The sequence below is a fragment of the Sceloporus undulatus genome, chromosome 11 (genome assembly GCF_019175285.1).
Source record: "Sceloporus undulatus isolate JIND9_A2432 ecotype Alabama chromosome 11, SceUnd_v1.1, whole genome shotgun sequence".
Classification (NCBI taxonomy): Eukaryota; Metazoa; Chordata; class Lepidosauria; order Squamata; family Phrynosomatidae; genus Sceloporus; species Sceloporus undulatus.
In genome coordinates this window covers 6253941-6281730 of record NC_056532.1, presented here as the reverse complement: position 1 = coordinate 6281730, position 27790 = coordinate 6253941, and the positions used below count along the sequence as shown (strand labels likewise).

Sequence of the window (27790 nt, the reverse complement as noted above, 5' to 3'; positions counted from 1 at the left end):
TGAAAAAATAGGAATGCAATAATAGGAAGGAAGGAAGGAAGGAAGGAAGGAAAGAAGGAAGGAAAACAAAATGGAAAGTCAGGAAGAGGGAGGAAGAACTGGAAGTGGATCTCGCACCCTCCGCCTGCCCCCAGCATGTCTGCGTTACCTGGAGAACTTGAAGGGCCTTGTCAGGGCACAAGACCCCTGCGGTGCGGTCCGACACGGCCATCTCCCCTCCGCAGAGGTGGAAGCCGGGGAACCTTTGCGCAAAGGCCTCAGCACCCAAGGTCTCGCTTGGCACACGGTGGCGCTCCATGGTCTTCCGGTAGCTTTGGAACTCGGGGTTCTCTTGGCGGCCCAGAACCCACAGAGGGGTCGGTCTGTAGGGGAGAGTTTCAGGGAGTTGGTTTTTCAGTGGGAGAAATGCCGGAGAAGCTCAGCGTTTGAGGCTGAGGACGAAATACTCAAACCGCCTGGCATGCAGGAACTCCCAGGTCGAGAAGAAGACCAAAGACCTGGCAAACCTACACATCTCAGGATTCCATAGAATGAAGCCACAGCACTGAAAGTGATGTCGAACTGCCTTATTTCCACAATGCAGATGCACCCTTCTGGGCCTTTCTTACCCCAAAAGGATCAAGAGATCAAACTCTCAGCCCGGTCAGAGCAGACAACGCCAGAGGCTGGATGGTCCAGTGGTCTGACCTTGTCCCACAAAAACCGGGGCTGCCAGGCAGTCCCGCAATGGCACCCCGTCTCCGTTTGCCCGTCTCCTTGCTAACAAGATGGATGGCTCTATTACGCCTGACCCTGGCAAGATGAAAAATCATTTAGATGCGCATTTCCTTAATGGCGCTTCCTTTATGGAGTCACATAAATTACAGGGAGAATCTGTCTCCCGAGTGTGCCTCTGCTAAAGGAAAAAATACCACTGTTTTGGAAACAGGGTGGCATGGTACAGCGGGTGGAGCAGGCATGACTTAAACCACAGCAACTCAGTGCGGCGTCCATTGGGATTCTCTGAGATGAGAATTTGAATCGGCATCCAGCCATGGAAACCCACAGGATGGTTTCAACTAAATCAAAGGAAAGCCTCCTCTGGGGAAATCTTTCCTGAGAGACAACGGAGTGTAGTAATATGGGTTTTGGACTAGGACTCCAGGAGACCTGGGTCCGAATCCCCATCTACCTGGGCCTCCCTGGGAAAGTCACACTCTCTCAACCTTGGAAGAAAACCTCCTCTGAAGAAATGTGGAAAATCCTAGGAGAGAGTGCTATAAATTGGAGTTGACTTGGAACCAGGGAGTAGTAACACATCCGGCGGGGTAATGGTTCGAGTGCTGAACCTGCTTGGATGGGGTTCACCAACGTTGACTGGTTCATAGAATCATAGAGTTGGAAGAGACCTCAAGGGCCATCCAGTCCAACCCCATTCTGCCATGCAGGAACTCTCCATCAAAGCATCCCCATTGACAGATGGTTCTTTAAAGTTCGGACTCGAGCCCGGAGCGGATTCGCCACCACGGTTAGCAAGGGGGCATCCCACAGCCCCAGCGTGTCTCTCACCTGTAGAGTTTGGTGCCCGTCTCGGCCTCCAGCTGTGCCCAGAGGTGGAAAGACTCTACCATCATGGCCATGTAATAGTCCTGCGGGTAGGCGCTGCGGATGATGCGGCTCAGACCGTGAGAGCTGCCTCTGCTGTGAGGGAGGAGGAACTGCAAGAGGGAAGGAAAGGGAAGGAGAAGTCGAGAGAGGGGACTGAACCCCCCTATGCAACCTCTCAGTCTTCAGATGCTTTTACCAGAAGGAGACCAAAGCCTATGCTGCCAAGAGTACTGCAATTGTTTTATCCTATTATTCTTATTAGGATATGGTTCTACTGAACGTGTTGGAAGGTGATCGGAAGAGAAATGCCTACCTGCTCCAGGAGCAGCGTCTTCTTTTGTCGCTTGGCCAGGTGATAGGCGGCGAAGGTGCCCTGGATGCCGGCTCCGAGGACGATGGCATCGTAGCACCCTCCAGAGATGCCTTTCTCGGGATTGGCCATGGCTCCCTCTTCCCGTCCTCAAAGAGCCCAGCCAACGGTCAGAAGCAAAGTCCACCCGGGGCCTCTCTCTGTCTTTCATCCTCGCTGCGGATCGTCCAGCCCTCGCTGGAAAACTGGACTTTGTCTCTGTTCCTGCCTCACAGGGAAAGCAGGGCCCTTTGCCAAAACTTTGCTTTGGCTGACATCTGGGGAACAAAGAACTGGATTGGACTTCTTTGGGGTGCAGAGAGATTCACCCTCCTCTCTATTGGCCTTCCTTTGGTGATTTTGGGCATAGATGCTACAATAGCTGCAGAATTTGTATCCTCACCACATTTCGCATGAGTTGCTTTTCTTCCTTCCAGCTTCTTCCCTGTCCGGCTTATTACAGAAAGATTGCATAACATATTTTATTTAAAAGGAAAAGAGGTCAGACTCTCTAATCTTTTAAAAAACATTTGAGGGGGAGCAAGCGGAGAGTCTCGGTTTTTAATGGAGTGTCCCTATTATGGTGATATTTTTAAAGAGCCATTCCTAGGCTTCCTGGAGTCACCGAGATGAATCAATTTTTCCCATTACAGGGATATTTTACCTAGAAATAACCTTCCATTTTCCCTCCGTCCTACTCTCCGTCTTATTTAATAAGCTTAAATATACATCGCTGTCTTTAACTCATCTCCAAAGTATTGACTCATGCTAAACATGAGTCACGCTGTGCGTTGTGGCGGCCAAAAGTGCCAATGCAATTCCAAACTGCATCGACAGGAATCTGGTGTCCGAATCGAGGGAAGTGTTGGCGCCGCTCCATTCTGCTTTGGCCAGACCTCACCTGGAGGAATCGTATGTCCAGCTCTGGACATCCCAAGTCAAGAAGGATCCGGACAAGGTGGACAACCCACCCAGAGAAGGAGACCAAGATGGTCAAGGGTCTGGAAGCCAAGCCTGGAGAAGAGAGATATGTTGAGCCTGGAGAAGGCCAAGAGCTGACATGATAGAGCCGTCTTTAAGTACTGTATCTGTAAGATTGTCACATAGCTTTTTCCTTCTGTTCCAGAGGCTAGAATGCAAAGCAATGAATTCAAATGAGGAGGAAATATATTCCACTTAAACATTAGGAAGAAATTCCCGACTGTAATTGTCGTTGGAGGGTGAAACATGGATTGCCTTTGAGGATGATGGACTCTCCATCTTTGGAGGTCTTTGAAGAGAGGCTGGATGCCTTGGTTGTGTATTCCTGCCTGGTGCGGGGTTGGACTATATGGCCCTTGGGGTCCCTTCTAACACCAAGAGTTTATGATTTTATGGAATGGCTATGGAAAGGATTCTATGGAATGGATGGGTAGGGAAGAAGAAAAACCAAGTAACGGTCCCCAGCGTTGGGCATTTCAGTGAAGGCAGAGTCCCAAGGAACCGCTCTGGAGAAGCGCTGGATGGGTGATCCAGTTTTCTTCCCATCCCCGAATCTTTCCCTTCCTCCCGCCTTCGCTCTGTGGCTCCATCTGTTAATACCTCTTTTGTGGCTCCGGAGACCCTGTTCTATTCCCCCGCATTGAGTTTGTACCAGCCGAGCTGCCAAGCCAAGCAAATCCGGTGCCAAGCCATCTCTGCTTTGAAGCGGCTGCCAGTGCAAAGTAGGCCAAGTGGAAGATGGTTGATTTTGCTCTGCAAATGGGCTCCACTTCCGCCGTGGCGCCAGGGGACTCCAATGCCCAGCAGCCACGGGAAGCGGCTTGGGCAGAGAAGGCTGTTTCCACCTCTTTCTGGTCCAGGTTGCCAATGGGCAGAGAGGATCCAGGTGAATTTGCTCTGGGTTTTATTCCAGTTTTTAAAGGAGTCCAGCCTTGTGAACTGATACGAATATCCCAAGTTTTAAAGGCTCTGTCTCTGGTGCTGAATTACAGCCTCCAAAGAAGGCTTTAAAGGGGTTCTCCAAAGTGATGGATCTTATTATTTGCAAAACGTTGAAGCTCTCTGAGGTTTGAAACCAACTGGGAAACCTTGAGCAAGTCCTGCTCTCTCTCAGCCTCAGAGGCAGTCCTCCTAGGAATCCATTTTGCCAAGAAAACGCTAAGAAGAAGGGCTCACCCCAAACAGGTCCCTTTGGGTGGCGATTCCAGCTGTACTTGGCAATGCAACCTCAATAAAACCAAAATGATCAATGGAGGGGGGCATGGATTCAAAGATAAAAAGTGAGAGATGGGAGCCTTGGAGGCCCAAATAGAGGATCTGCATGGCGAGGAAGCCACAAATAACCCTCCAAATGGGAGACAGCTGGAAGGGGGAAAGGAGGGCCTTCATTTCCATGACTTATAGGGCCTTAAAACCAAGAGAAGGGGATCATTCACCATGCTATTATCGCTCGCTCTGGTTCGCGGAATGGGAAATAAACGGAGGGGTTTAGCTCCAGACTTCTTTAAGAGCGGCATTTAAACACAAAAGAGAAATCTCCAGTTCTCAGAGGAGAAAGAAGGGAGTCCTGTTTCCCAAAAAGCAGCTCTTGAAATGGCGTTCAAGAAGGCAAAGGTGTGGCTCCTTGGAGTGCAACTCCCAGCGTTCCTCACTCTTGGCTTTGTTGGCTAGGACTGCTGGGTGTTGTCTTCCTTTCCTAAGAAGACCCTGTGGATTTAAAGGGTTGCCAAAAGTCAAGAAGCAACTTGAAGGTATCTACACACACACACACACACACCCCATGCAAGTCTTAGTCTTTGCACTGTGGTTCTGCCATGTGCACTGCGGTTGGGCATTGTGCACCGCAGTTGTGCACCCTTTATTATGCATTGCAATTGTGCATCCTATACTTTATACTCTGATTGTGGGTCATGTGTGGTGGTTGTGCATGTTTCATTGCAGTTGAGCACCCTTTCTTATGCATTGCAGTTGTGCATCTTATACTTCGCACTGTGGTTGTGCCCTCTTTATTGTGTACTGCAATTGCACATCCTATACTTTGCACTGTGGTTGTGCATTGGGCATTGCGGTGTGCCATGTGCATTGTAGTTGTGCCACATGCATTGCAGTTGTACACCCTTTATGGTGCCTTGCAATTATGCATCCTACCCTTGGCATTGCATTTGTGCATCCTATCTTTGGCATTGTGTAATGGCACCTAACCGCCATTGAGATGAGTTGTGCACAGAGGTTGTGTTGTTCTTATGCACAGAGGTTGTGTTGCGCTCCTGCCGCGCATTTCCAAATGCAGACATCTACACTACTCTGAGGGGATGTTGGATTGCGGCCTCCCTGTGTGTGTTTGTGTGAGTGTATATGTGTCTGTCTCTCCGGTGTCTCTCCTCCCTTTTACATCTTCCAGACTTGAGTCTCGGCTTGAATAATAAGAATAATGAGGATAATGATGAAGGCTGGGCTTATCTTGTCGGCAATTTGGCGTCTTTGGCCAGAGGCAGAGCAATGGGAGGGAGAGGAGGAGAGCTTCAGAGAGCGAGAGAAAGGGTAATATTGTACTTTCTGTGCGCAGCCTGGAGATGCGAGAGCGGAGGGGAAAGCGGGGGAAGATTGGGCTAATAAATAAATAGGTGAAAATGCGCCGCACTCCAGAGAGGGGCACATGCTGGGAGATTCCTCCAGAGACATCACTGAGTGGGTTGGAGCATGGTTTGTAACAGCCGAGACAAGCAAAGGTGGAAAGAGGAAAGGACGAAAGACGATGGAAAGAGGGAGAGGAGAAAAGGCGGAAGGAGGAGAGGAAGCAGTCCCCAAATCCATCCCATTGGGTCGCTTTGAGAGGCTCTGAAAGAATGCCAGGATAGCCTTAGGTTTTCCATTTAGGGTTTTGCAGTCCTATGTCGGTGGGCATCTTCGTGGCCTGTGGGCCATATATAGTCCCCCATTACTTTCTCTTCTTGTTCTTGTGTATTGTGTTTCCAATGTTTGGCAACCCTAAGACAAATCTGTCATGGGGTTTTCTTGCCAAGATTGGTTCAGAGGAGGTTTGCCATGTCCTTTCCCTTGGAGAGTGTGACACACCAAAGGCCACTCAATAGGATTCACAGCCAAACTGGGATTTGAACCCTTGTTTCCAACACTCAAACCACTCTAATCCCGCCTAAAATATCCTCAAAGGTCACATCCTGTCCATCAAAGTTCTCTTGGCCATGGCTCACCGTTTTATCCATTTATCAGAAAAGTTATTGGAAATGGTTACCATAATTTATCGGGAAGGTTTGCACCATTTATAGGGAAAGTTTGCACCCATCCACCCTGAAGGCTTTTTGTCTTTTGCCTCCTAAACTTATCCCACTGGCACATTAAGACCTGTTTTCCCTTTGCAATCCTCCACACTTTGCAGTCCTCCAGACAAACCAAAGGATCCAAATGACAAGGAAAGAGATTCCACCTAAACTTGAGGGAGAACTTGTTGAATATAAGACGGTGAAACGGACCGCCTAGGAGGGTGGTGGTATCTCCATCTTTGGAAGCGTTTAAACAGAGCTTGGGTGGGCATCTTCCAGGAGTTGCTTGAGCATCTCCTTCTTCTTCTTGCATGGTGGAAAGGGGTTGGATTAGGTGACCCTTAGGGATCCCCTCCAATGCTGAGTTTCTATGTTTATGGATGTTGGAGAAAATGCCAGCCTGTGGACCAGATGCATCTTAAGCGTGAGCAGATGCTGCTGGGAATCCTGGAGGATTCTTCCCATCTGGACCTGACAGTTCAAGGGTTAAACACAAAGCAATGCTGTAAAAAAATGACTTTTTGGAGAAAGGATTTGAAGACAGGGATTGAAAGGGAGAGGCAACCCTGCTATGAACTTAAAACGAGACCAACATGATCCCGTTTCTTTGCAAGTTTGGCCGCCCCTCTTGTTCTGCATCCCTTCTTCTGCTGGAAGCCGTCTTTCTTTTTGGAAATCCAGGCTGAAATTCAACAAGCGTAGAGTAGAGTCCGGGAGGGAAAACGGTGCTGGTTGAATTTCTGCCGCTATTGCCGAGCGTCTGCCGAGAGCGACAGAACGAAAAAATATACGACCGGGTGGCGTTCTTCGTATATCTTTATGGATCGCCCTGAGTTTTGACTTCCTCCTCATTCATTCATTCTTCTCTTTTTTTCCCCTTTCGCTTTGAACAGCGGCCAATAAATCCTAATCGTAAGATTGCAGGAAACGGGATTGTGATAAATATGTTTTGTAGCAATAAGGCAAGGTGGCTTTCGGAGGAGTTATTTTGCCACGGCGGGTGGGAGACTCGGGCATGGAATTGCAAAAGCGCTCCCAGAGGGTTGGGTTTGGTTTTTCGGGGGGTAGTGAAGCCTATTTGGGTTTTATTCTGTAAGAGAAATGAACGAATCGCATCCATTCTTTGGGAAGAGAATCCCAGTGGGATTCCACAGCCGACTGGGGATTCGAACCCTGCTCCCCAGAGTTGTAGTCCAACACTTAAATGCAGAAGTAATCCAGTTTGACCCCACTTGAACTGCCATGGCTCCATGCTATGGAATACTGGGATTTGTAGTTTGGGGAAACATCTAGGCTCCGTTCCAACCTCCTAGGAATGCCAAAATGTCCTCCTTTCAGGCTGACCAGACCCCTTCTTTTTCCAGGACCTGTCCTCCATTTCCACCTTCTATCTAGCAGGAATTGCAAAATGTCATCCAAGTAGAGAGTGTTGAAGAAGCATGCATTGACATTGCTGTGAATGCTTTTAGTTTATTACGTTGTGATATCCTCCATTTTGTGGAAGGCCCTACATTTTGGGGTGCCTGCGGCTGTAAGGACATTGGGGCACTTTGCTCAAACAGGGTTTGATTTGCCTCCCACCCGCTTTGCGATATTAATAATAAGTAATAATTTCCTCATTTTGAAAAGGTGCGGTTGCAGCAACACAATCCATCCCTTGCGAAGGAGGAGGAGGAAGGAGAGGGATGTTTCATGTGTGCGAAGAAGGGTTATGTGTTCCGCAAAATGGACAGCGGTCCAATTAGTTTTTGCGGACAGATGTCACTGCATCGCAGGGAGGTTGATCTCGCCAAACCCGTATTCTCAGCATTTTCCTCCACGTTCCTCCCTTTCTTTTTTTAATCGTTCAGAAACCTCGCCGGCCGCATCAGCAAGAAAAATATTAAAGGGGAAATCAAAACGATACTCTAAAAAATCTTACTTTTGCTATAGGTAAAGAATAGAGCTGTGTCTCTGCAACTCTTTGGGTTATTAATGGGGTCTCTTCTCCTGCAATATACATCCTCCTCCTTTTTGTGGCCTGTTTCTGTCAGCCCAGAAACCAGCTCCAACCTCGGCGATCCTTGGCATCTCTTGCGACTTTTTAAAAATTTCATCAAAGAGCGCCGAGTGCGAGAGAGGACGGGATCAAAGCGAGGCAGGGGGCCGGATGAAAGGGCCGCGCGGTCCCCTTGAGGTTGCGGGGTTCCTGTGATCCTGCGCGCGAGGAAGAGGAGATTCGGCAGCCAAAGCTCAAAATCCCCTCAGAAAAGAGTGGGCGAGGAGATGGGCAAGGCATGCAGCGAAGAAGAGGGTTTCTCAGTTTGGGGAAGGTGGGTATTGCTCATCTACTCGGTCCTGGGTTCAATCCTCACCACCCCCAGGGATTTATTAAATATGTATTTTACTTTTAGGTACGGCCTGGGCGTCAGCGCCTATCATTCGTTCTACGGTTGGGGTTTGCAGCACGGGCCATTTGCTTGATCCTTTTGCATGAGAGATCCCAGGATTTGAACCCATGACTTCCAGCTTGCAAGCAATGGCAAAGTAAGTTTCTAGTCCTTACAGTTCTGAAAGACGTTTTGGTTTAAAAAAGAGCACAGGAAGGCTTAGGCTGGGTCACACCGCTGGCCTCCATCTGTATTGCCATTAAGCCCTATCACACTATTGTAGCGCTATTATTCCACTTTAACTGCCATGGCAATATCCCATGGGATCCTGGGATTTGCAGTTTAGACTTCGCAGCTGGAGAGGTCTTGGCCATCCCTAAACTACAAGCCCCATAAATCCACAAGACGTCGCCAAGTGGAATAATAGCCCTATGAGAGGAGTAGATGTTTGAGCATTGGACTCTGGAGACCAGGGTTCAAATCCCGACTTGGCCATGGAAACCCACTGGGTGACTTTGGCCAAGCCACACTCTCTCAGCCTCAGAGGATGGCCATGGCAAGCTACCTCTCAAGAAACTTGCCAAGAAAACCCTGTGATAGGTTCACCTTTTGAATTTTGAGATGTGGCAACCCCAAAAAGGTGTACATTTTTTGGAGATGCAGTTGGAGAGGAGAGACCCTCAACCGGAGCAAAGGACAATATTCATGGGTCCTGGGGGTCCGGATCGGATGTGAGTCCCAGCATCCACTGGAGGTCCCTGGTTGCCATGGACATCCATCTTCTCCAGGCATGGTCCTCACCGGAGGGTCTGAACCGGGAAAGAGAGAGCAAGGTGGGATTTCAAGCGCAGAATTGTGTGCTAGAGAGGCGACAACGTTTTGCCTCTCCTGAAACAGCGTGATTTATGGAGATCCCCCGATACTCTCAGACCCATTTATAAAAGTCAAGGCGGAAAATGAAACAGCCGGCCACTCACTCCTGGCTATGCAGATACTTCAACCCGGGGAGAGCTGATAAAGTTCCCCCCCCCTTTCTTCTTGCATTTGATTTATAAGGCCTGGATAAGATCAAGTGTTCAGGATATATATAAGAAGAGACTAAAATGGAGGAATAAAAAGCAACCTTTCTGGCCTTGCACCAAATTGGGAGAGGAGTTGATTTACGGAAATGGCACCGCCGTTGTATTTACAGACAGATACGCAGCCAGGAGGGCAGAGGGGTCAAGAGCCGGTTGAAGGTTTAAATCCAAGATCGCCAAAGGCATTAAATGGGGACAGGCCCACCAGCGAGGAGGAGATGCGGCGGTTTGCTTTTGCTGGAGCTGACTGGGAAGAGAAAGAACCAGCCCTTTCCTCTTCCCCGACTTCAAGCTACACATTCGGGAGAGGGAATTTCCAATCGATTCATTGCCTTATTTCTACCCCACGTTTTCCTCTTGGGGCAGCTGGGCAATCTTTCCAAAGCGTGCCCCGTCCCCATGGCATCGGGCCTTTCCATGCCCTTCCTTTGCCGCTGGCACGCCACCGTTGCACCTGAAACATCCCGCCGCCTCAAAATCGTGGCGTGTGCAATAACGGTGATGGCTTTTATTAGAAAAGCTAATGAAAAACACCGAGTGGGAGAAGGGGGACCTTTCCCTAAGCCCTTTCCCCTCCTCTTTGGCGTCCCTGGAAAGGCAGCTCATAAGATTGTGTGCCAAAGCGTTGCCTGGCAAGGAAGGAGAGGAGAAGGGGCATGAGCGAGAAGGCAGATAACCAGATAAATGAGAGGCCTGGAGGTGAAAGGAGGCGCATGCCGCGCCAAGAGAAAATGTTAATTTCCCGCCGTCCTTGTCCTCCTGCGCTGGTTGCGGCTCCTCCGTCTACACTGCATACGTTTTGCACATCAGAAATTCGCCTTGCAGGGAGAGGAAGGAACCTTTCCGCTTCTCCGCTCGGCGTTATTCAGCTGCAGTTTTAATTTTTACATTTGGGTTGGCCTTCCGATCCCCAGACCTCGAGGCACACAACACCCGCAACCACCTTTCCTAGCATTATAGTCTTTTTAAACGATGGGACCTGTAGTCCAACCCATCCGAGTGTCCCTGGGTTCAGGAAGGGGGGCTTTAGAGTTCCTTGCTCAGTAATCTTGCGTCGGTTGCAATCTTGCGGCGTCGCTCAACCTCGCAGGCTTGTTGCGAGGGCATCAATGGGGGAACCATCTAGGGTTTTGCAGAAAGGGCAGGGAAAAGCTGAAAATAGGCGACGAGGGTGTCGTCGTGCCGCACTCTTTGTTTCCCATCTTTGAAAACAAGCGCTGTGGTGCTTTTAACTGTGCTGTTTTAAAAACGGCTATTTTGCTGTCTTAATGGCATTGTCTTTAATCCCACTGATAGTATAATTAGCTTTTAATGTTTGCCTTTTGTCTGCTTTTGGCTGCTGTTGTTTTTCCTTTCATGCGTAAGCCACCTCCGGGCCTGGTTTGGGAGGTAAAGGCAGGATACAAAGAAAGATGCCATCGCCATTGTACCCATCGCCTTCCTCTGCTCTCACTCTTGGCTTCCCTGGGCACTCTAAACCTCGCAGGATTGTTGTAAGACTAAAAGGGGGAGAGGGATTGCTGTGTGTGCCTCCTGAAGCTCAATGAAGGGAAACCAAGATGTAATTGCGCATTGATGAGGATTGCTGTTAGTAATTATGATATTGTTCTAACTGTAGGTTTATGTTTAATGTTTTTACAACAGTATTAGGAAATAATATTAATAATAGCCTCATGCGGGCACAAAATTGGGCATTGCGTGCGCAGTGGTGGAGAGACTGATGTGCCATGTCCTGATGACCTATGGGCACCAATGAGCATCAAGCCATTCCCCAAGGCGTGCCCTGACACTGACTGACTAAAAAGCATTGGAGCACCACAGCTGTGCATGAAGGGTGTCTAGCACATATCAGGAGTGCTCCATGCGCATCAGGTGTCCTCAGTGCACATGAGAAGTGCTCCATGTGCATCTTAGGTGCACAGTGCTCTTGAGAAGTGCTGCATGTTCATTACAGGTGCCCACTGGGCATCTGAAGTGCTCCATGCACATCAGAAGTGTTCCATGCTCAACAGTAGAACATGCTGCCTTGGAGGATGGTGGAATCTCCTCCTTTGGAGGTGTTTAGACAGAGAGAGCTTTGTGTCTTCCTCTATGGCAGAATGTGGTTGGCATGAATGGCCTTTGGAGATCCACCCGACTCTAGGATCCTAGATGCATCAGAAGTGCATCAGAAGTTCCCAATGCACACCAGAAGTGCATGATGCACATTGGAGGACTCTTCCCAGGATCCGGATTGCGATGCAGGCTCTCTGCTAACCACAAGAGTATTCATGTTGTTCTCTGATGCTGCTCCTCGCCTGCCCCTCGGTCTTCTTTGCCAAGAGGGCTTCTTTGCAGCCCATTGCGTATTCTGCGCAGCTCTCAGCTGGGCTGTCATTGTGGCATTCTCCTTCTTCTTCTTCCTTGCCTCCTTCCCTCCTCCTCACTCCCCCGCTGGCATTTAAAAACCTGACGTGCCGAGCAAAGCGAATGGGAGACTTGCTCAGAGATGAATCTTTTTCTCCATGCACCTTGGCATTTCAAAGTGGGGAGGCCGCCTCTTCCTTTGCAGCAGCGGGGGAAACTTGCAGCTCCTTCCCAGGCCCCCTTCCCACAACCTGGGGCCAACTGTCCCCCCATTGAGGCTTCTCACAAACCCACCCTGGTAAGACCTTGTGTCTGTGAACATGGCGCTCTTGACCACAGTCTGGCCAGTTTGAATCTGTGAAAGGTTGGAGGGTGTGTTTTCCATGCAACTGGAGTCTCTTTTTCCACTGAGAAAGAGGCGAATGCACTGCCTCTTTCCAACAGCAGATGCATCTTGTGCATCTAAGACTATGTATATTTAAGATATAGATGCATGTGTATGTGTTGTGTGTGTTGTGGCGACTCTAAGGTGAACTTACCATTGCCTTCCTCTGAGGCGACTTGTCCATGGGTCTCATGGCCGAGCCGAGAATCGAGCCCTGGTCTCCAGAGTCACGCTCCAGCATTCAAACCACTCTGCCAGGCTGGCTTCCTAGGGAAGGTGGAAGGCGGTAGAAGGAGAGGAAGGCCACATACCAGCGAAGGAGGACCTGGGCCTGAAACCGTGGCACCTGAGCAGAACATTTGAGGACAGAGAGGGGCTTGGAGGTGTCTCATTCATAGCGTTGCCATGAGTTGAAGTCGACCCAAAGGCAGGTAACAGAGTTAAAGCAGCCCAGCTGGCCACATAAGCTTTATATCCTGCATTGAAAGTGGAGCAGAGCATTTCCTGACCTTTTGCTCCTTGCGCTCTCATTTCGTTCTCCCCATACGATGCAATGCTGTGCAAGGACAGGACTTTTTCTGCTTCTACCAGCCTCCTTCGACTCCAAATGGGGCTCATAGCCTTTCCTTTCCTCTTCTTTGTCCAAGGAGGCCATGACACCCTCCCCATGCGTCCCCAGCAGTCTCTGGAGCTGACTAGGGCATTTAGGCTTGAGAGATCCCCCACCCTTGGAATACAAGACCCCAACCACCCGGGCTATTCATCTTCCCCATCCCCATAGAAGCTGGTTTTGTGTTGTTGTGTGAGCAGAGATGTGGGCTTGGAAGCATGGGGGGATGGAGGCCGCTCTGCCAGGCTCAGCGTCGTCTCCTTCCCTCCCTCCTTCTCTCCCTTTCCTGAGATGGAGACAGGCAATTGCTTTTAAGAGGGTCGAAGGTGGGATGAGAAAACACCTCCTTCTCTCCGCTGGATGAACTCGTTTTTGTATCCTTCCAGTGTGTGAGAGAAAGAGGTGTGTGTGTCTCTGTGTGTTTTCTGAAGCACTAAAAGACCTGAAATCTGTTTACTGGAGACGGCAAGGAGGGGCAGGTATTGAGCGGCGCATGGAGAGGAACAGTTTCATCCAGAGCTTGGAAGCGGGGCCTTGTTTGGACTGCAACACCCAGAATCCCCAGCGTAGCTTCCCTCTCTGCTCACTTAGCTCCCAGTAGAAGCTGTAGGCTCCCAGCTCAGTCAGATGACAGTGATGTTGGTGGTGAAACCACTCTGGATTTGAGTGTGAACTGTACCACAACGATCCAGTTTAATGCTCAACCTTCTCTCTCTCCAAAAGATCCAGTGACTTGAAGATCCATCACTGGTTTATGGGTCCAGCCCTCCAGATGCCTTCTCTTGAGTTTGGACTGCAACCCAAAGTGGATGAACCGCCACCAGCAGCATTGATGGATTTCCCCCTAGAAGTCGGAGCGGTCTGGCACCCACTTACCCCGCATTTGTGCAAGGTCTTTTAAAGTCATGCACCAATTGCTGACCAAGGCTGTCAGAGGATTTTGCTCCTCGCTCTTCCTCTTGGCTTGATGGCCCATCATTCCACCTTTAATGGCATCCGCTAATTGGATGGCTTTGATTGTCCCGTTTTAATTGAATGGTTTTTAACGGCCGGGAGCAGTTTTAATTGTATTTGTGTCAGCCTTGGGAGGACTGAGAGGCCAGGAAGCGATCGAATAAAGCCCGGCTCTCTGCACATGCTCAAGGTCTTCTTAATTCTGCCTCCTGTGAGCCATTGCGGTGCAGTGGTTTGAGCATTTATACAATCTCCCCGGGTCGGTTTATTTAAACCCAGTATGAAACTGGACCAACACATTACAAGTATCCTATATCCCTGCACATCCGGACTTTTGGGCCAGTCTGGATGTGCAGGGATATAGGATGTTTTAATGTGTCGGTCCAGCTGCACTGTCTGTACTCGTATCACAATGTTTCGTGTAAAGTTGAACGTGGGAATGTGGCAAGGTTTTGCCCCCAATGCGCCAAGGCTCTTATGGTTACGGTGTGCTTTTAAGGCAGATGCTAAAGTGAAAGTTTCCTTAAGCCAGGTGCTTTTGTCAGGAAGGAAGGAAGGAAGGAAGGAAGGAAGGAAGGAAGGAGATATCTTCTTGCATGGCAAAATGGGGTTGAACTAGATGGGTTTGAACTTTGGGGGGTTTCTTCCAACTCTAGGATTCTAATGTTTTATTGCTTTTTTGCATAGTAGCTACAGATGCATAAAGTCGCAAAGCAAGGGTTGTGATGTCGGTCCTCGGCTGCCTTCATCGACAGAAACAGAGGTCATCTAGACCCAAATGGATCTTGTGCCCATCTTCAAAACAACCTCTTACCTTGAAGGTTCGAAAAACGAAACGTACGCATGTGGATTCATTCCATGCCTTGCTAAGGAATGCTGAGAAAAGGTAAATTTAATTTTTGCACTGTTGGGTTTTGTGGCTTTCCATGTATCTTGCGAAGAAGCGTGTGAAATTTTAATGGAGGGATGCGCTGCCATTATAAATTCATGCACCCCACCACGATGCCCTGCACCCATTCCCCCAAAGCCTGGTTTCTTAGCCATGTGGATTTCCACCCTCTCGGCTGGGAAACCGGGCAAAGGCCTTTCCTTCACCAATTTGGCACAAATAAAAGTTCAACATTCCTCCAAAAATTTTGAAAATCTGTGCTCCAAGGTGAGTTGCGCAGGGACGGCGCATGGTGGTGCAGTCCTAACCCAGAGTCTTTGCTGTTGCTTGAATTATGTAACCTGTGTTTGTGAAGTACATATATACTCTGTGTGTGTGTGTGTCTATAGGGATACATGGTGTGCACATGTGTGTTCATTGCAGTTGTGGGCCTTCATGTCCTGTCTGACTTACAGCAACCCTAAGGCAAACCTATTGCAGGGTTTTCTTGGCAAGATTTGTTCAGAAGGTGTTTAGCATTGCCTTTCCCTGAAGCTGGAAAATGTGACTTGCCTAAGGTCTCTCTATCTCTATCTCTCTGTTGTTGTTTATATATTGTGTTGTTGTTGTGTGCCCTCAAATCCTTTCCGACTTATGGCGACCCTAAGGCAAACCTATCACAGGGTTTTCTGTGGCTGAGAGAGTGCAACTTACCCAAGGCTGAGCGAGGAATCGAACCCCGCTCTCCAGAATCTCAGTCTAATGCTCAAAGCACTGCACCATGATAGCGCTCTAATAATAATAATACTAATAATAATAATGGCCACTAATACCAGACACACTGAACCCACTTGAAACTGTCTTGCCCAGGGATGGGGCATGATGGGCTTTGAAATCCCGCTGTGGGAAAACCTCTCCAAAAGGGAACCGTTTTTGCAAGATGGAGTCAGGAATAGATTCCGATCCATCCGCTTCCTTCCAGTGATTCCTTGCGCGCATTACAGGCCTTGCAAGGTTTGCACAACCCTCCTGCTTTTTATCCCCAGCAGCGCATGGGTCTTGCAGGCTGGAAAGCATGCGCTGCATTTGTTGCAAGGGAGACATCTCTCTTTCCAGGGTCATTTATTATAGCCATAAAACAATCCAAGACCCCCCTTTGCACCCTCTGCCTGGGTGATTTGAGGCCTCCAAGATCTGAAAGAAACCCTCTGTGTATGTTTATATATGTGTGTGTGTGTGTGTGTGTGTGTGTGTGTGTGTATATATATGGATTTCTTTCCTTCATCCATGCAAAAGAAAAGGTTCGGGGAAGAATAAATAACATAAATCCCAAGTCGATTTAATTTTGCGGCGACGCTAATCCTCCCGAGACGTTGAGCATTCAGTCCGGTTTGGGTTCCTTTTTTGTCCTCTCTTTCTGGTTCCTTCAAATGATTATCTGGCTGTATATACATTTTTTTCCCCCAAGTAAAATAAAAACTTATCATCTTCCCCTAGATTGCATCTCATTGACAGGATGAATAATACATTTAAACATTTTGCAAACCGCGTTTGATCCCTCGCAAGCTGCAAGGGTGGCGGCGGCGGAGGGGCTCTCCCTTTGAGCTGTCGAGGACGGCTTCCTTTTGCAAAAGGCCTGATTGATTAGCCTCCATTCCTTTTCATATACAAATAGGATCTCGTTTTATATTTTCCTCCCCTTCTCTTCTTCGGGAGCAAGAGAGATGCGTCCCTGCGGATGCCTTGCTTGAGAGCTCTGAGCATGTGGTTTTGGCTTCTGGCTCTTGGTTGGGATGATGCATCCCTTTGCCGCATTCACAAATACATTACCCCTTGCGACAAAATGAAACAAAATCCAAATGCCACCCAAAATGCAGAAAGCGCATTGTGCAAGGTTTCGAAGCTACGCCGGCTTCTTTGTTCAAAACCATCCTACATTGATATCCCTCTTTCAGTGATTCACAAACTTTGTTCCTCCAGATGTTTTGGACTTCAGCTCCCAAAATCCTTGACCGTTGGCCAAGCTGGTTGGGACTTCTAGGGGTTGTAGTCCAAATTCTGCAGCCAGAGAGGGATAAATGTTTCACAAAAGTACAAATGCTAGGATTCCATACTATGGAACTGTGACAGTTAAAGCAGCTTCGAACTGGGTTACTGCTGCAGTGCGGATGCAGCCAGAAGAGGCTGAATCTCTCACCAAATTACAAATTTCAGACATCTAAGGAAAGGAGCGCTCAGCGTCTCTCCTTCTGGATGCGTAAATCTTTGGGCTTCCTTTGCCCCCCTTCCTGGCGGGTCCCATAGTTTTATTTCATTACTGCGCCGGTGCCCACAAATGTCTCGCTCAGTGTCACCCGCATTAAATATAATGAGTGACGGCCGTGCCGGTTTGGCTCCAAAAGGCCATCCGTGTCAAATGGGTGACTTGTAAGACACGGTCCTCCAACCTTCATTAAGGCCCAGGGTTGAAATTAATAAACGGAAAAGACGCCGTCCGCAGATCTTTGTTTGATTCGTCGTGTCACAACCAAGATTTCCTCCAGCTTCTAATCTTGCCTTTGAAATAGGACCGTTCCCTTCTCTGAATGTGCTCCAGTTTATCAACATCGTTCTTGAAATGACGCAGCCAGACCTGAATGCAGGACTCTGGATGAAGTCTGGTTAGTGCAAGATAGAGCGGAAGTATGGCCTTTTTTTGACTTGGAAGTGATGTTTCTATTAATGCAGGTTAGAGTCACATTCACCTTCTTTGCTGTGGCATCACGGTGCTGGCTCATGCTCAGGTTATGGTCAACGATAATCCCAAGGTCCTGCTCACAAGTGCATGCATTTTGCTCTCCGTACCTCTATTCTTAACTTGTAAACCTCCATCCATGCTCCTTTGGGGATGATCAGAGTTTATGTCTGGGCAGCCCCAAGCTCCTTGGTCCATGTTTCAAACCATTCCTCCATTTCTTATGAGCATCACAATGTTGTGGCTTATGGTTTGCCAAAGAAGACCATCTCGCAGCAGTAACATATTTGAAAATTGAGGCACATGGATGCTGCGTGGCTGATAAAACCACCCCGAAAAAAGCCATAAGCCAGACCCATTTGTCCTGCTTTCTCTGTTTAGTGCGCAGCCTTCCTGCCGGTGCGCAGCCACCGCGGTGCCATAACTCTTGGGCGACTTAAACGGCTGCTGGATTTAAAGCCTTTCATTACTCACCGGGGATAAGCCCCATCTGAGCCCGGCCGGGCCGAGGGATATTTATGCCTCTCGCCTGAGCTGCTCCCATAAAAAGAAGCAAAGCACCACCGTTCTGTTGTGCATAATGCCTCCGGCTCACTAAATCTGGCCGCGCCAGCTCCGGGGTTAAAGTGCCAATTCCGGCGGGTCAGAGAGGGCACCGTTCTTTGCTTAAAATGGCCCCTGGAGAATAATGTTGGCTGCCACTTGGCTCAATTCGACACTGACCCTTCGGGGTGGGCAAAAGGAGGGAGGTCTGGGCACACGCTTAGTTGGAAAATGCGCTTGCCCATAGACACTGGCATGTCCCTGCCAGGTTGTGCCCACATTCCTCCTCCTCCTCCTCCTCTCTCCCAGAATGTGAGGAGTTTAAAATATAGGATCGAGATCTACATCCCATGACTTTATGAATCTGTAGCTACCTAACAGAAATGTCATGAAACCTTTATGAAGATGGGCATCTGGGGACCAGCAATAATTATCAGGTGGGCACTGGGCACATTTGGGGCACGTTGGCTGCTTCTGTTGTGCAGTGGCATTTCCTAGCTAGTGTCTGGATGAACATCAGGGACTTCTTTCTTTCTTTCTTTCTTTCTTTCTTTCTTTCTTTCTTTTATCATCTCTCTCTCTCATCTATCTATCTATCTATCTATCTATCTATCTATCTGTTATCATCTCACTATCTATCTATCTATCTATCTATCTATCTATCTATCTATCTATCCTATCTGTCTCTCTCATTCTTCTCATCTCTCTATCATCCCCCCTCTCTCTATCTATCTATCTATCTATCTATCTATTATTATTATTATTATTAACCTTTATTTATGAAGCGCTGTAAATTTACACAGCGCTGTACATGCAATCTTTTTAGTTAGACGGTTCCCTGCCCTCAGGCTTACAATCTACCATCTATCTACCATCCATCCATCCATCCATCCATCCATCCATTTATTGTTGTATGTATGTTGGAAACCGCCTTGGTCTTATAAAGGCGGTATATAAATAAACTTTTACTTACTTACTTACTTACTATTTATCCATCCATCCATCCATCCATCCATCCATCCATCCATCCATCCACCCATCCATCATCTATCCTCTATCCTCTGTCTATCATCTATCTATATTTCTATCTTTCTATCTATTCTCTCTCTCTCTCTCTCTCTCTCTCTGTCTGTCTGTCTATCTGTCTTTGTTGTTGTGTGTGTGTTCAGGTCATTTCCAACCCATGGCAACCCTAACCCCTATCATGGGGTTTTTTTGGAAATATTTGTCCAGAGGGGGTTTGCCTTTCTCTCTCTCTGAGGCTGAGAGAGTGTGACTTGCCCGAAGGTGGGTTTCATGGCTGAGCGATGATTCGAACCCTGAGTCCTAGTGCTTCTGTGCCATGCTAACGGTATGTACTACCTATGTACTAGCTGAATATGGCTTAGGCTTTGGTGGAAGGTGAGCATGGCTGGAGCGCATGAACTTGGAAGGTCTTAGTGGCAGCGGAGTCATTTTTGAAGCTTGTGCAGCCAGGTCAAAGGCGTCCAAAATTTGGAATTTTGTTGTATTTTGGTGGGAAGCCAACATGGCTACCTCTGGCCCCAGAAATGCTAAATCAAAACCGTGGAAATGTTTAAAACCAAATGCATTTGCTTCTCATATTCATTAGAGGGTGGTGAATTGGAAGCTTGGAAAAGATGGCATCTCTCTATCCGTGCATGGCCAGCTCCTTACAAGGCAGTGCCAGGCCTCTCCAAACTCCCAAATTTCTTTCCCCCGTGCCATTGTGGGCACCTGCGCCTCCGAAAAAGTGTTGCAAATGCAGCGCACATCCCTCCAGCCCCAGCCCTGGGAGAGCGCATGGCTCTGCCACAGTCGGTTGATGGCCCGTTTATGAGCAATGCGCTTGTCGGGGAGGCCTCTAAAAGCACAATTTATGGGAGGAAATGTGTGTGTGCGCATGATAGGAAAAGCGAGATCGGAGGGATTCCTCCCCCCCAAACCCATCAAACCTTGAAGCTTTCTGAGCCGTAATTAAAAGTGTTAGAGGGAAGGTAAAGAGCGATGCCTCGGCGGCTGCCAACTGGTTAATTTATGAACTCAACCTGGCAAGGGTTGTGCCAAAAAGTGCTTTTTCCCCAGCTGCTAGGTCTATATATTTCACGAAATGGAGCCCAGCGGCCTCCTCCTTTTCCTTCCGCATCGCTCTCTTTCTCTTGTGCATTAGATCCATGCTTCAGGGAGGAAATATATGTGGATGGAAAGGGAGACCACCAAAGGGGTGCCATCCTTGGCTCGTTTTCTCACATTCTCTTCCCTCCTTCCAAAATGGCACAGTTTCGGGAGACCAGTTTGGTCCCCCCAAACGACAGATCACAGAATTTCGTTGCATGGAAGGGAGCCACAGCAGCGAAAGCAATGTTAAACTGCATTAATTCTTCCTTATAGATGCAACCAGGGTCCTAAACTAAATATTGATCCTGCAGTGTAACGCAGCGGCCAGAAAGGTCAATGCAATCCTGGACTGCGTCAACAGGCATAGAGACTGAACGAAGTGGAGTGCCGCTCTGTTGCGGTTGGAGGGGTCTTCTAAAGTTTGGACTCCAATCTGGAGTGGATGCAGCGTTCCCATTGCCGCAGAAGACACCGGCTGCCCCGGATCTTAGTTGTAGGGCTTGAGGTCAGTGTGGAAAATGTCTTTTTGAGGCCCTTTGTAGTTACTCGAAGATACTGGAAAGGAGGAGATTATGGTTGGAGTGCCGTTCCCATCACTGCTGGGGTGCAATTCGCACTCAGGACCCAGGCTTTCCTCCCCGCTTTGCGTCCCTTCCCCTCCCTTTGGTGCTTGACAGCTAATTAGGAGAATTAATTTACTGATGGCTTCTTCTTCTTCTTTTATTAAATATAAAGATGGCATTATTTAGCAACTAATTGTTGTTATTACAAAATGTTAAATATCCTAATTTATTTCTCTGCCCCGAACGACTAATCTCCTGGGAATTTATTAAGTGGTGCGAAGAACCTTAATCACATCTCTCCTTCTCCCCCCCACTCCCCACTTTTGTAGCCAATGGAGGAAAATAATAATAGTAATAATAGTAATAAAACTGAGCCCCCAGAAGGGGAAGGTGGCAACATATTTAATTTAATAATAATTACAATCGAGAAGCTTTGAAGAGCTGCGGAAGAAGACGGGGAACGCAGGGCCAGAAGGGCTCATGCGCGGAAACGGCTGCAGGGCGCAAACATGCGACGGAGATAAGATAAAACCGTTTTTGAAAAGGCGAACAAGATCCGGGGGAAACATGGGCAAGTAATTAGCGATGGCGTCTGAGTCGAGATTACATTGGATTTCGGTGCTTTTCTGTAACCCTCCGGCTGGACAGGTTTTGGCGTCCGTCCGTTCCGCGTCCCTCTTGCTGGCCTGCTTCAAGAGATGCCGCCTAGTTGTTGTTGTGGCGGTCGGTGCAAGGTTTGTGTCCCTGTATGTACTTTGGGGTTTGTGTTTTTTATGGTCTTGGAATCATAGGGTTGGAAGGGTTGGAGTCATCCTAACCATAAGTCAGACATGACTTGGAAGCATGTAATGGCAACGAAAGAGGGTTTTCTTGGTTCAGTAGAGTGGCTGAGAGAGTGCGATTCACCCAAGTCAGAAACCACTTGAAGCCATGCCACAACCAATCGCAGATGTGGTCCGACCAAAGCAGAATAGGTGTGGATGCACATTTGCACGGCGCACGGTTGTGTGCATGGTTGCACGGAGATGTGCATTTGGTTGTGTGTTCTGGTTGTGAAACTTTGCAACGCTGGCTTGTCCACCTTCTGGCAAACCTCTGAGCTGCATGTTACTCTTTCTGCGCCATTTCTCTGCTTCGTTCCCTATTATCCACACTTGTTCCTGATCCTGGAGTTACTCTCCTGCACTCTTCACTCTCTAAAGGTGCCAGGGGTCAGCTCCCGGAGTGCATAATGGGATGTCTATCAAAAAAGGACCGCATCACAAACCCAGATGCACAGACACACAGACATACTCAGCCTGGCTGGCGGCCTCCGGGATTCGGGATTGCAGTAAACCTTGCCGAGATTAACTTTGCGTTTGGCTGTTTGCTCTCCCCTCCCGCCCCAATTGGCCATTATGGAGCGTGGGATAATGGTTCCCCGAGGCCCTCTTTAATTTCCTTGTAGTATCTAACAAGTGTAATGTATCGGCGTGTGTTTGGTCTCTCGGATCCTTTTTCATGTTTTAATTTCCTCGCAGCGGGCGCATCGCAGGCGCCGAGCTGTGTGGGTTTTGTGGCCGCCCTGAATTTCCAGGTCAAAAACCCTCTGAGGCAGAAGCCGGAGCCATCTCAGGACTTCAAGTTTGCACAGCCATAGAAGGATAGGACCCTGGATTTGGAAGGGACATCTATTCCAATCCATATAGTCCTCTAAACCGTTCCCAGAAGAGGGCCATCCGACTCCTGTTTCAAGGGCTCCAAAGACGGAGAGTCCAATGCCCACCAAAGATGGCGGAATCCGTCACCTCCACCAAGTTGCAAAAACATCATTGAAAACAGCAGAGATTCAGCGCTCCAGCCTCTGCCTGCGTGAGAGTGCCGCTATGGCATGGAGGAGAGTTTGCCAACACAGAAAGCAACCTTCTCTTTCCTCCTTGGCAAAGAAAATAAAATTTCATCTCAGAGGCAGGTTGCCTCGGAAACTTTCCCGGTGAAGACTGCGCGGCGCCTCTTGGGCCCGGTTTGTCTTTCTTTGCTTCGCCGCCGCTAATGGCGCTCTGAGTCTGACACTTGAGGTGACCCTTCTTTGCCTGGCAGAGGGATCCGTCACTTTCGGCTGAAGCGTTGCCTGCAGAAAGGCCCAGCTTTTGAAAAAAAGACGAGTCTCCAAGCATTGGCATCGCTAGGGTTGGTGGCACCGGTGGACGACCAGACCTAGAAAGACCTGGGTGGCCAGACAGGTCATGCCAGTGGACTTCCTTGCCCAGGTGGGCAATTCTTTTCAATGGGGGCACCCTCTCCCCTTTTGCAGAGGTGCCAGGCTGTTAGCAGGAGTGGCGAAGGGGTTTAAGATGCACAAGTGACCACCCCAGACTTTGGTGCTGAGGGGATTTGGTGTCCTCTGGGATCACTCCGGCCCCTTCGGCCTCTTATTCCCCCCCCCCCCCCCCAATCTGGAGCCCGCAGGAGTAACTAAAAGCAGAGCAGACGGATAGCAGCTGTCTCTGCAAAGCGGGCTCATTTGTAACTGTCAGCCTGCGGCGGGCAAACCCTGCAACATGGGCAACATTTTCCTTTGCGGGAGCGTTGCTGAGCGGTGAGGCTTGGCGTCGAGACTCACACCCAGGACTTATTGCTGACTGAGGCTGGCCCGGGGCCACAATCCTCTGGCATGGACTCCTTGAGACAAAAGCTTGGCAAAGATCTGCAAACCTCTTTCCTTCCATCCACCCACTTTGCTTTTTCATCCCTTTCTCCAGACCTTGGCAATGCCAGCACTGCAAGGGAGGCAAAGCCTGCAAAGCTTAACATGTTGGCCTACACCTCCTAGAATTTCTCAGCATCATGTGGGCCGTGCAACAGAATCTGTGCCGGGGTTTTAGTCCGAACATCTGAAAGGAGCTATCCAAGGTTGCGAACCTTGCGCACGCGGTTGGTTTTTGCGCAGAAAACAAATCACATTCCCTACCCAGAACAGTTGTTGTCCCATGCGTTAAAATATGGATGTAGTGAAGAATTAGATGGCTCATAGATTCTGTGCCGAAATAGTAAATGCATGACATATATGGTTTACTCTGCAAATCAACTGTGTTCAAATTCTGCACAGAACAAATCCTTTTTCTAGGCAGGGATTGTGAGCCGAGTTCTCCATCCACTCTCTCCTTTTCTCTCTCTTGTCTTTCTCTCTCGCATTAGCCGTTTTCTCCCCTGCCACGTTTTGACGCTCGGCTCCCGGGTGCCAAGGCTGACAGGATTGATGGCCGACAGATGAGGGCCTGCGTTGGCACCGCCGCGGTCGATCGATCCGTCCCTCTGCAGAAAAATGCCACCGCGCCGAACTGTCATAATTGCATCTCTGCCAGAGAAAGGAAAGGAGGAAAGAGAAAGGGAAAGAGTCGGGTAATTAATCTCTCCGCCTGATGCCCACCAGCAAAGGCAGGGCAAAGAGATTCAATGGGGAGGAATTGCGCCATCTCTCCTTGGCATCACTTTGCCTACGTGCCCAGCCTTCTTTCTCCCTGGTTCCTCTTCAGTCTGGATCCTCAAAAGCTTCTTGAGAAATTAACCACAATAATAATAATAATAATAATAATAATAATAATAATAAGAAGAAGAAGAAGAAGAAGAAGAAGAAGAAGAAGAAGAAGTAGTTATTGCATGCTTCCACATTGTTTCTGACCCATGGCAGCCCTAAAGCAACCCTATCATGTGGCTTTAGGGCAAGATTCTCCTTGGCAAGTTTCTTCAGAGCAGCTGCAAAGGACAGAAATATAAAGCAATCCATAAAGAAATAAACTTTTAGCAATGCTACGGGAAGTGAATTTTCAAAGATGTTCAGGCTGGAGATTAAAATCGGGGCCTGTTTTTGAAGTCGCCGACGTTTCTTCCCAGCCTTTCCGAGGAGGAAAAGAGCAGACTTAATAAGATCCGGAAGGTTTGGGGACCGTCTTGGCAAATGTTTTTGAAAATGCCATTTCAAGTGGCGCTCCAAATCTGTCTCCAGCCTTAAGCAAAACATGCCAATTCTTTCCGAGAGATGAAGGATAGAAGAAATAAAAAGAGGTGCAAGATGTGTATATATATTAGCAATGCCAGAGATTGATTTTTAGGGATGATCGCATATAGGACAAACCTCCTCCTCTGAATGAATCTTGCCAAGCATCTAGAACCGGGCAGCCATATAGGCATCCATCTTCTTGCAAGGCCTCTGGGACTGCAAAGCCCAGCAGGAGCAACCAGGGATCCCCTTTTGCTCCTCTTCTTCTTCGCCTCCTTCCTTTGTTCCTTTCTTCCTTCTTCTTTAGCTCTGTCTCGCTCCCTCCTTTGAAGATGAAGGCGCCTGCAAAGCAGCCGTCGCCTGGCAGAGGCAGAAAGGGAAATAAACAAACTTTTGGGCCATCCGAGTCCCTATTCGGGGAAGGCATGAAGGCGCCGCAGAAACCCACAAGGCTGCTGTTGGTTTTTGGAGACCCTGGGAAAGGCGGGCTTGTGTTTTCCTAACACACGCACGCAAAAAACACAACCGCGCTCCTCCACTTGCTTTCCTCCAGTTCTAGCTCCCATTCCCATCGCCGTATGAAGTCAAGGATTGAACCCACGTGGATTGTGACATGTGCGCAAGACACACACGATTCCCATAGGACCGTCAGAGGAGGCAGACTGACCCCAGGGAACTTATTCCAGAGTACTAGTGTTGGCCATGTAGCAACAAAATCCAAAATCCACAGAGCAGGGATGCCTTCATGGGACTGATTAAAATGCACAAAATACATCATGCCAGCTTCCCAAAGTCCCCTGGCTTCTTCATTGGGATATACGTGCCTTCAAGTCATGATTTTTGTGGGGTTTTCTTAGGCCAGGAATCGTCAGAGGTGCCTTTTGCCAGTTCCTTCCTCTGAAACATCGCCTCCAGTGCCCAGTATTCATTGATGGTCTCCCCTCCAAGGACCAACCAGGGCTGAGCCTGCTTAGCCTCCAAGATCAGATGGGATCGGATGCCTTTAAGGTATTTAGGCGTTTTATTACAGGACGAGGCCAAGGTGTAGACCTGGGCCGGATGTGTTTTTTTGCAGCCTCTTTCCAGGCCGGCCTTGCTATTTCTCTTCTGTTTCTTTCCATAAATCCAGACCGGCTGAAGAGATGGAGAGAGAGAAAGAAAGATGGAGAGAAAGGCTGAACCAGGCGCAGAGGAGAGACGCCACGGCAGACAAATCCCCGGAGGCGGCTGGTGTCGCCTGGGCCCTGTTATCCCCGACCCCCATTTTTCAATTCACGGCCGGTGGCTTCGTGGCAGCCAGAAATCAGTCTCCGAAAGAGCCCCGAGAAGGTCAGGACAGACATTGGGATCGGGAAATAGAAAATGAAATACGGCCAAGCGAAGCGTCGCCAAGATGGATGAGATTCTAAGCTGGGTCAACCAGTCTCCAAAATAGAAGCCGAGCACTACAAATCCCATCACCCTCCAGCTCTAAGGTGGTGCATGCTAATTTAGAGGGGAAAGCTTGAGGAAAGTCCCATCTTTGGACTGTTTTCCCCATAATCTCTCAGCTGTAAACTGGTCCACCAAGGCTGAAGCATCCTAATTTAGGAAGCAAAGCTGGAGGGTAGTCCCTTCTTTGGACTGCAACTCCCAGCATCCCACAGGCAGCATTATTATTCAGGTGGAAAGGGAGGTGCCTCTGCCATGGGTCAATGGAGCCCCCAGACTCAAAAGGCAGCCCCTTCCCACCTGCGTATCTGGAACCGCACCATGTCTGTAGCAGTGCATCCATAATCACTCCGTATCCGTAATGGCGCATCTATAACGGCTTTGTATTCATGAAAACTACATAGAGGAGCATCATTAGGAGAGTGCGAGAGGTATGGATGGCGCCAGGTAACAACTCAAAGGGAGGGCGTTGTCACCTGCCGCAATTCGCACCTCTCGCACTCCCCTAATGATGCTCCTCTGTGTAGTCTTCCTGACTATGGTTCTGAATCCATAACTCTAGGTTGTGAATCTGCGGAGTACAGAACACCAGCCGTCCTTATTACATTTCCCGGACATTATGTCCTTGCTTATTCTCCCAAAGTCTCAGGCCAGGCTTTGCAAAGAATGGAAAGCCGGAGAGGTGAGTGTTCGGAGATTGCCATAATTTGCAAAGACAGGGAGTGAGGCGGAGAGGTGGATGGACTCATTTAAACCCCTGTTTGCCGAGCTCACGGGTGAGACGCTCCGTCCTCCAGAAACAGCTTTGCCTCCTTGTCTTTAAAAACAGAAAGGGAAGCACAATTTCAAGGTGGAGAAAAGAAGACGGCGATCTTTGACAGCAAGCATAATTGCCGGCCGGCTTGGTCTCTCAAGGGACAGATCCTTTCCATCGCTCAGAGCCAAGACCGCCCTGGAAAGGGGCAAAAAGCTTCTTCTGCACAATTTGCTGGGAATCAATGCAGGGAGGAAACTTGTCTCTCTGCTGCTCCATCCGTCTGTCTGTCCAGCAGTCTATAGTTTCATCTCTCAGTGCTTTGAGACAAACAACAAACCTGTAAAATCGGACGTTATCTGGCAACCTTGCATCTTAGGATGGAAGGGTAGGTTAAACACACTTTCTGTTACCCAAAAACCCTGGAACTTTCAAGTTCGGGCAAAAACCCAGAGTGGATTCACTGCCCCATTGACAACCCATCTGATTTCCAACTTATGGTGACCATATCGTGGGGTTTTCTTGGCATGTTTCTTCATTGCCATTGCCATCCTCTGAGGCTGAGAAAGTGTGACTTGCCCAAGTGGACCTTGAGCTGGGATTTGAACCCTAGTCTCCAGAGCCCAATGCTCCAGCCAATATTGGCAAGTTGCTGAAAGGCAAATACAAGGAGAACCCGGCGTCCCTCCCAGGTCTTGCTGAGAAAGTGTCAGAAGGTTTCTCCTTGCAGTCGGTGCTAAAACATGTTTTTTTAAGCAGAGGAAGAACCTCTCAAGGTGAGTTCTGGAATGGCAGAAATGGCTTTGCCTTCCTCGAGGGAACGACAGATCTAGCCGAGCCAAATGCAGAAAGAGAGCGA

The 27790-nt window shown here is 48.8% G+C and overlaps 2 protein-coding genes across 2 annotated transcripts in view; one reads left to right on the top strand and one right to left on the bottom strand.

Moving 5' to 3' along the window:
- Positions 1–2126, bottom strand: part of PIPOX (pipecolic acid and sarcosine oxidase) — a 6679-nt gene extending 4553 nt beyond the window's left edge. Inside the window, exons 1-3 of the mRNA XM_042442405.1 lie at positions 1901–2126; positions 1549–1697; positions 149–362 (exon numbers count right to left, since the gene is read on the bottom strand). Of these exons, the coding sequence (XP_042298339.1) occupies positions 149–362; positions 1549–1697; positions 1901–2029 (492 nt within the window). The 5' untranslated portion in view covers positions 2030–2126. The remainder of the gene's footprint in view (positions 1–148; positions 363–1548; positions 1698–1900) is intronic.
- A 5982-nt stretch (positions 2127–8108) lies between these two features.
- The window catches only part of SEZ6 (seizure related 6 homolog), an 85062-nt gene continuing 65380 nt past the window's right edge, over positions 8109–27790 (top strand). Inside the window, exons 1-3 of the mRNA XM_042442402.1 lie at positions 8109–8724; positions 13711–13879; positions 14632–14827. The gene's annotated coding sequence lies outside the window, so the exon portion shown is untranslated. The remainder of the gene's footprint in view (positions 8725–13710; positions 13880–14631; positions 14828–27790) is intronic.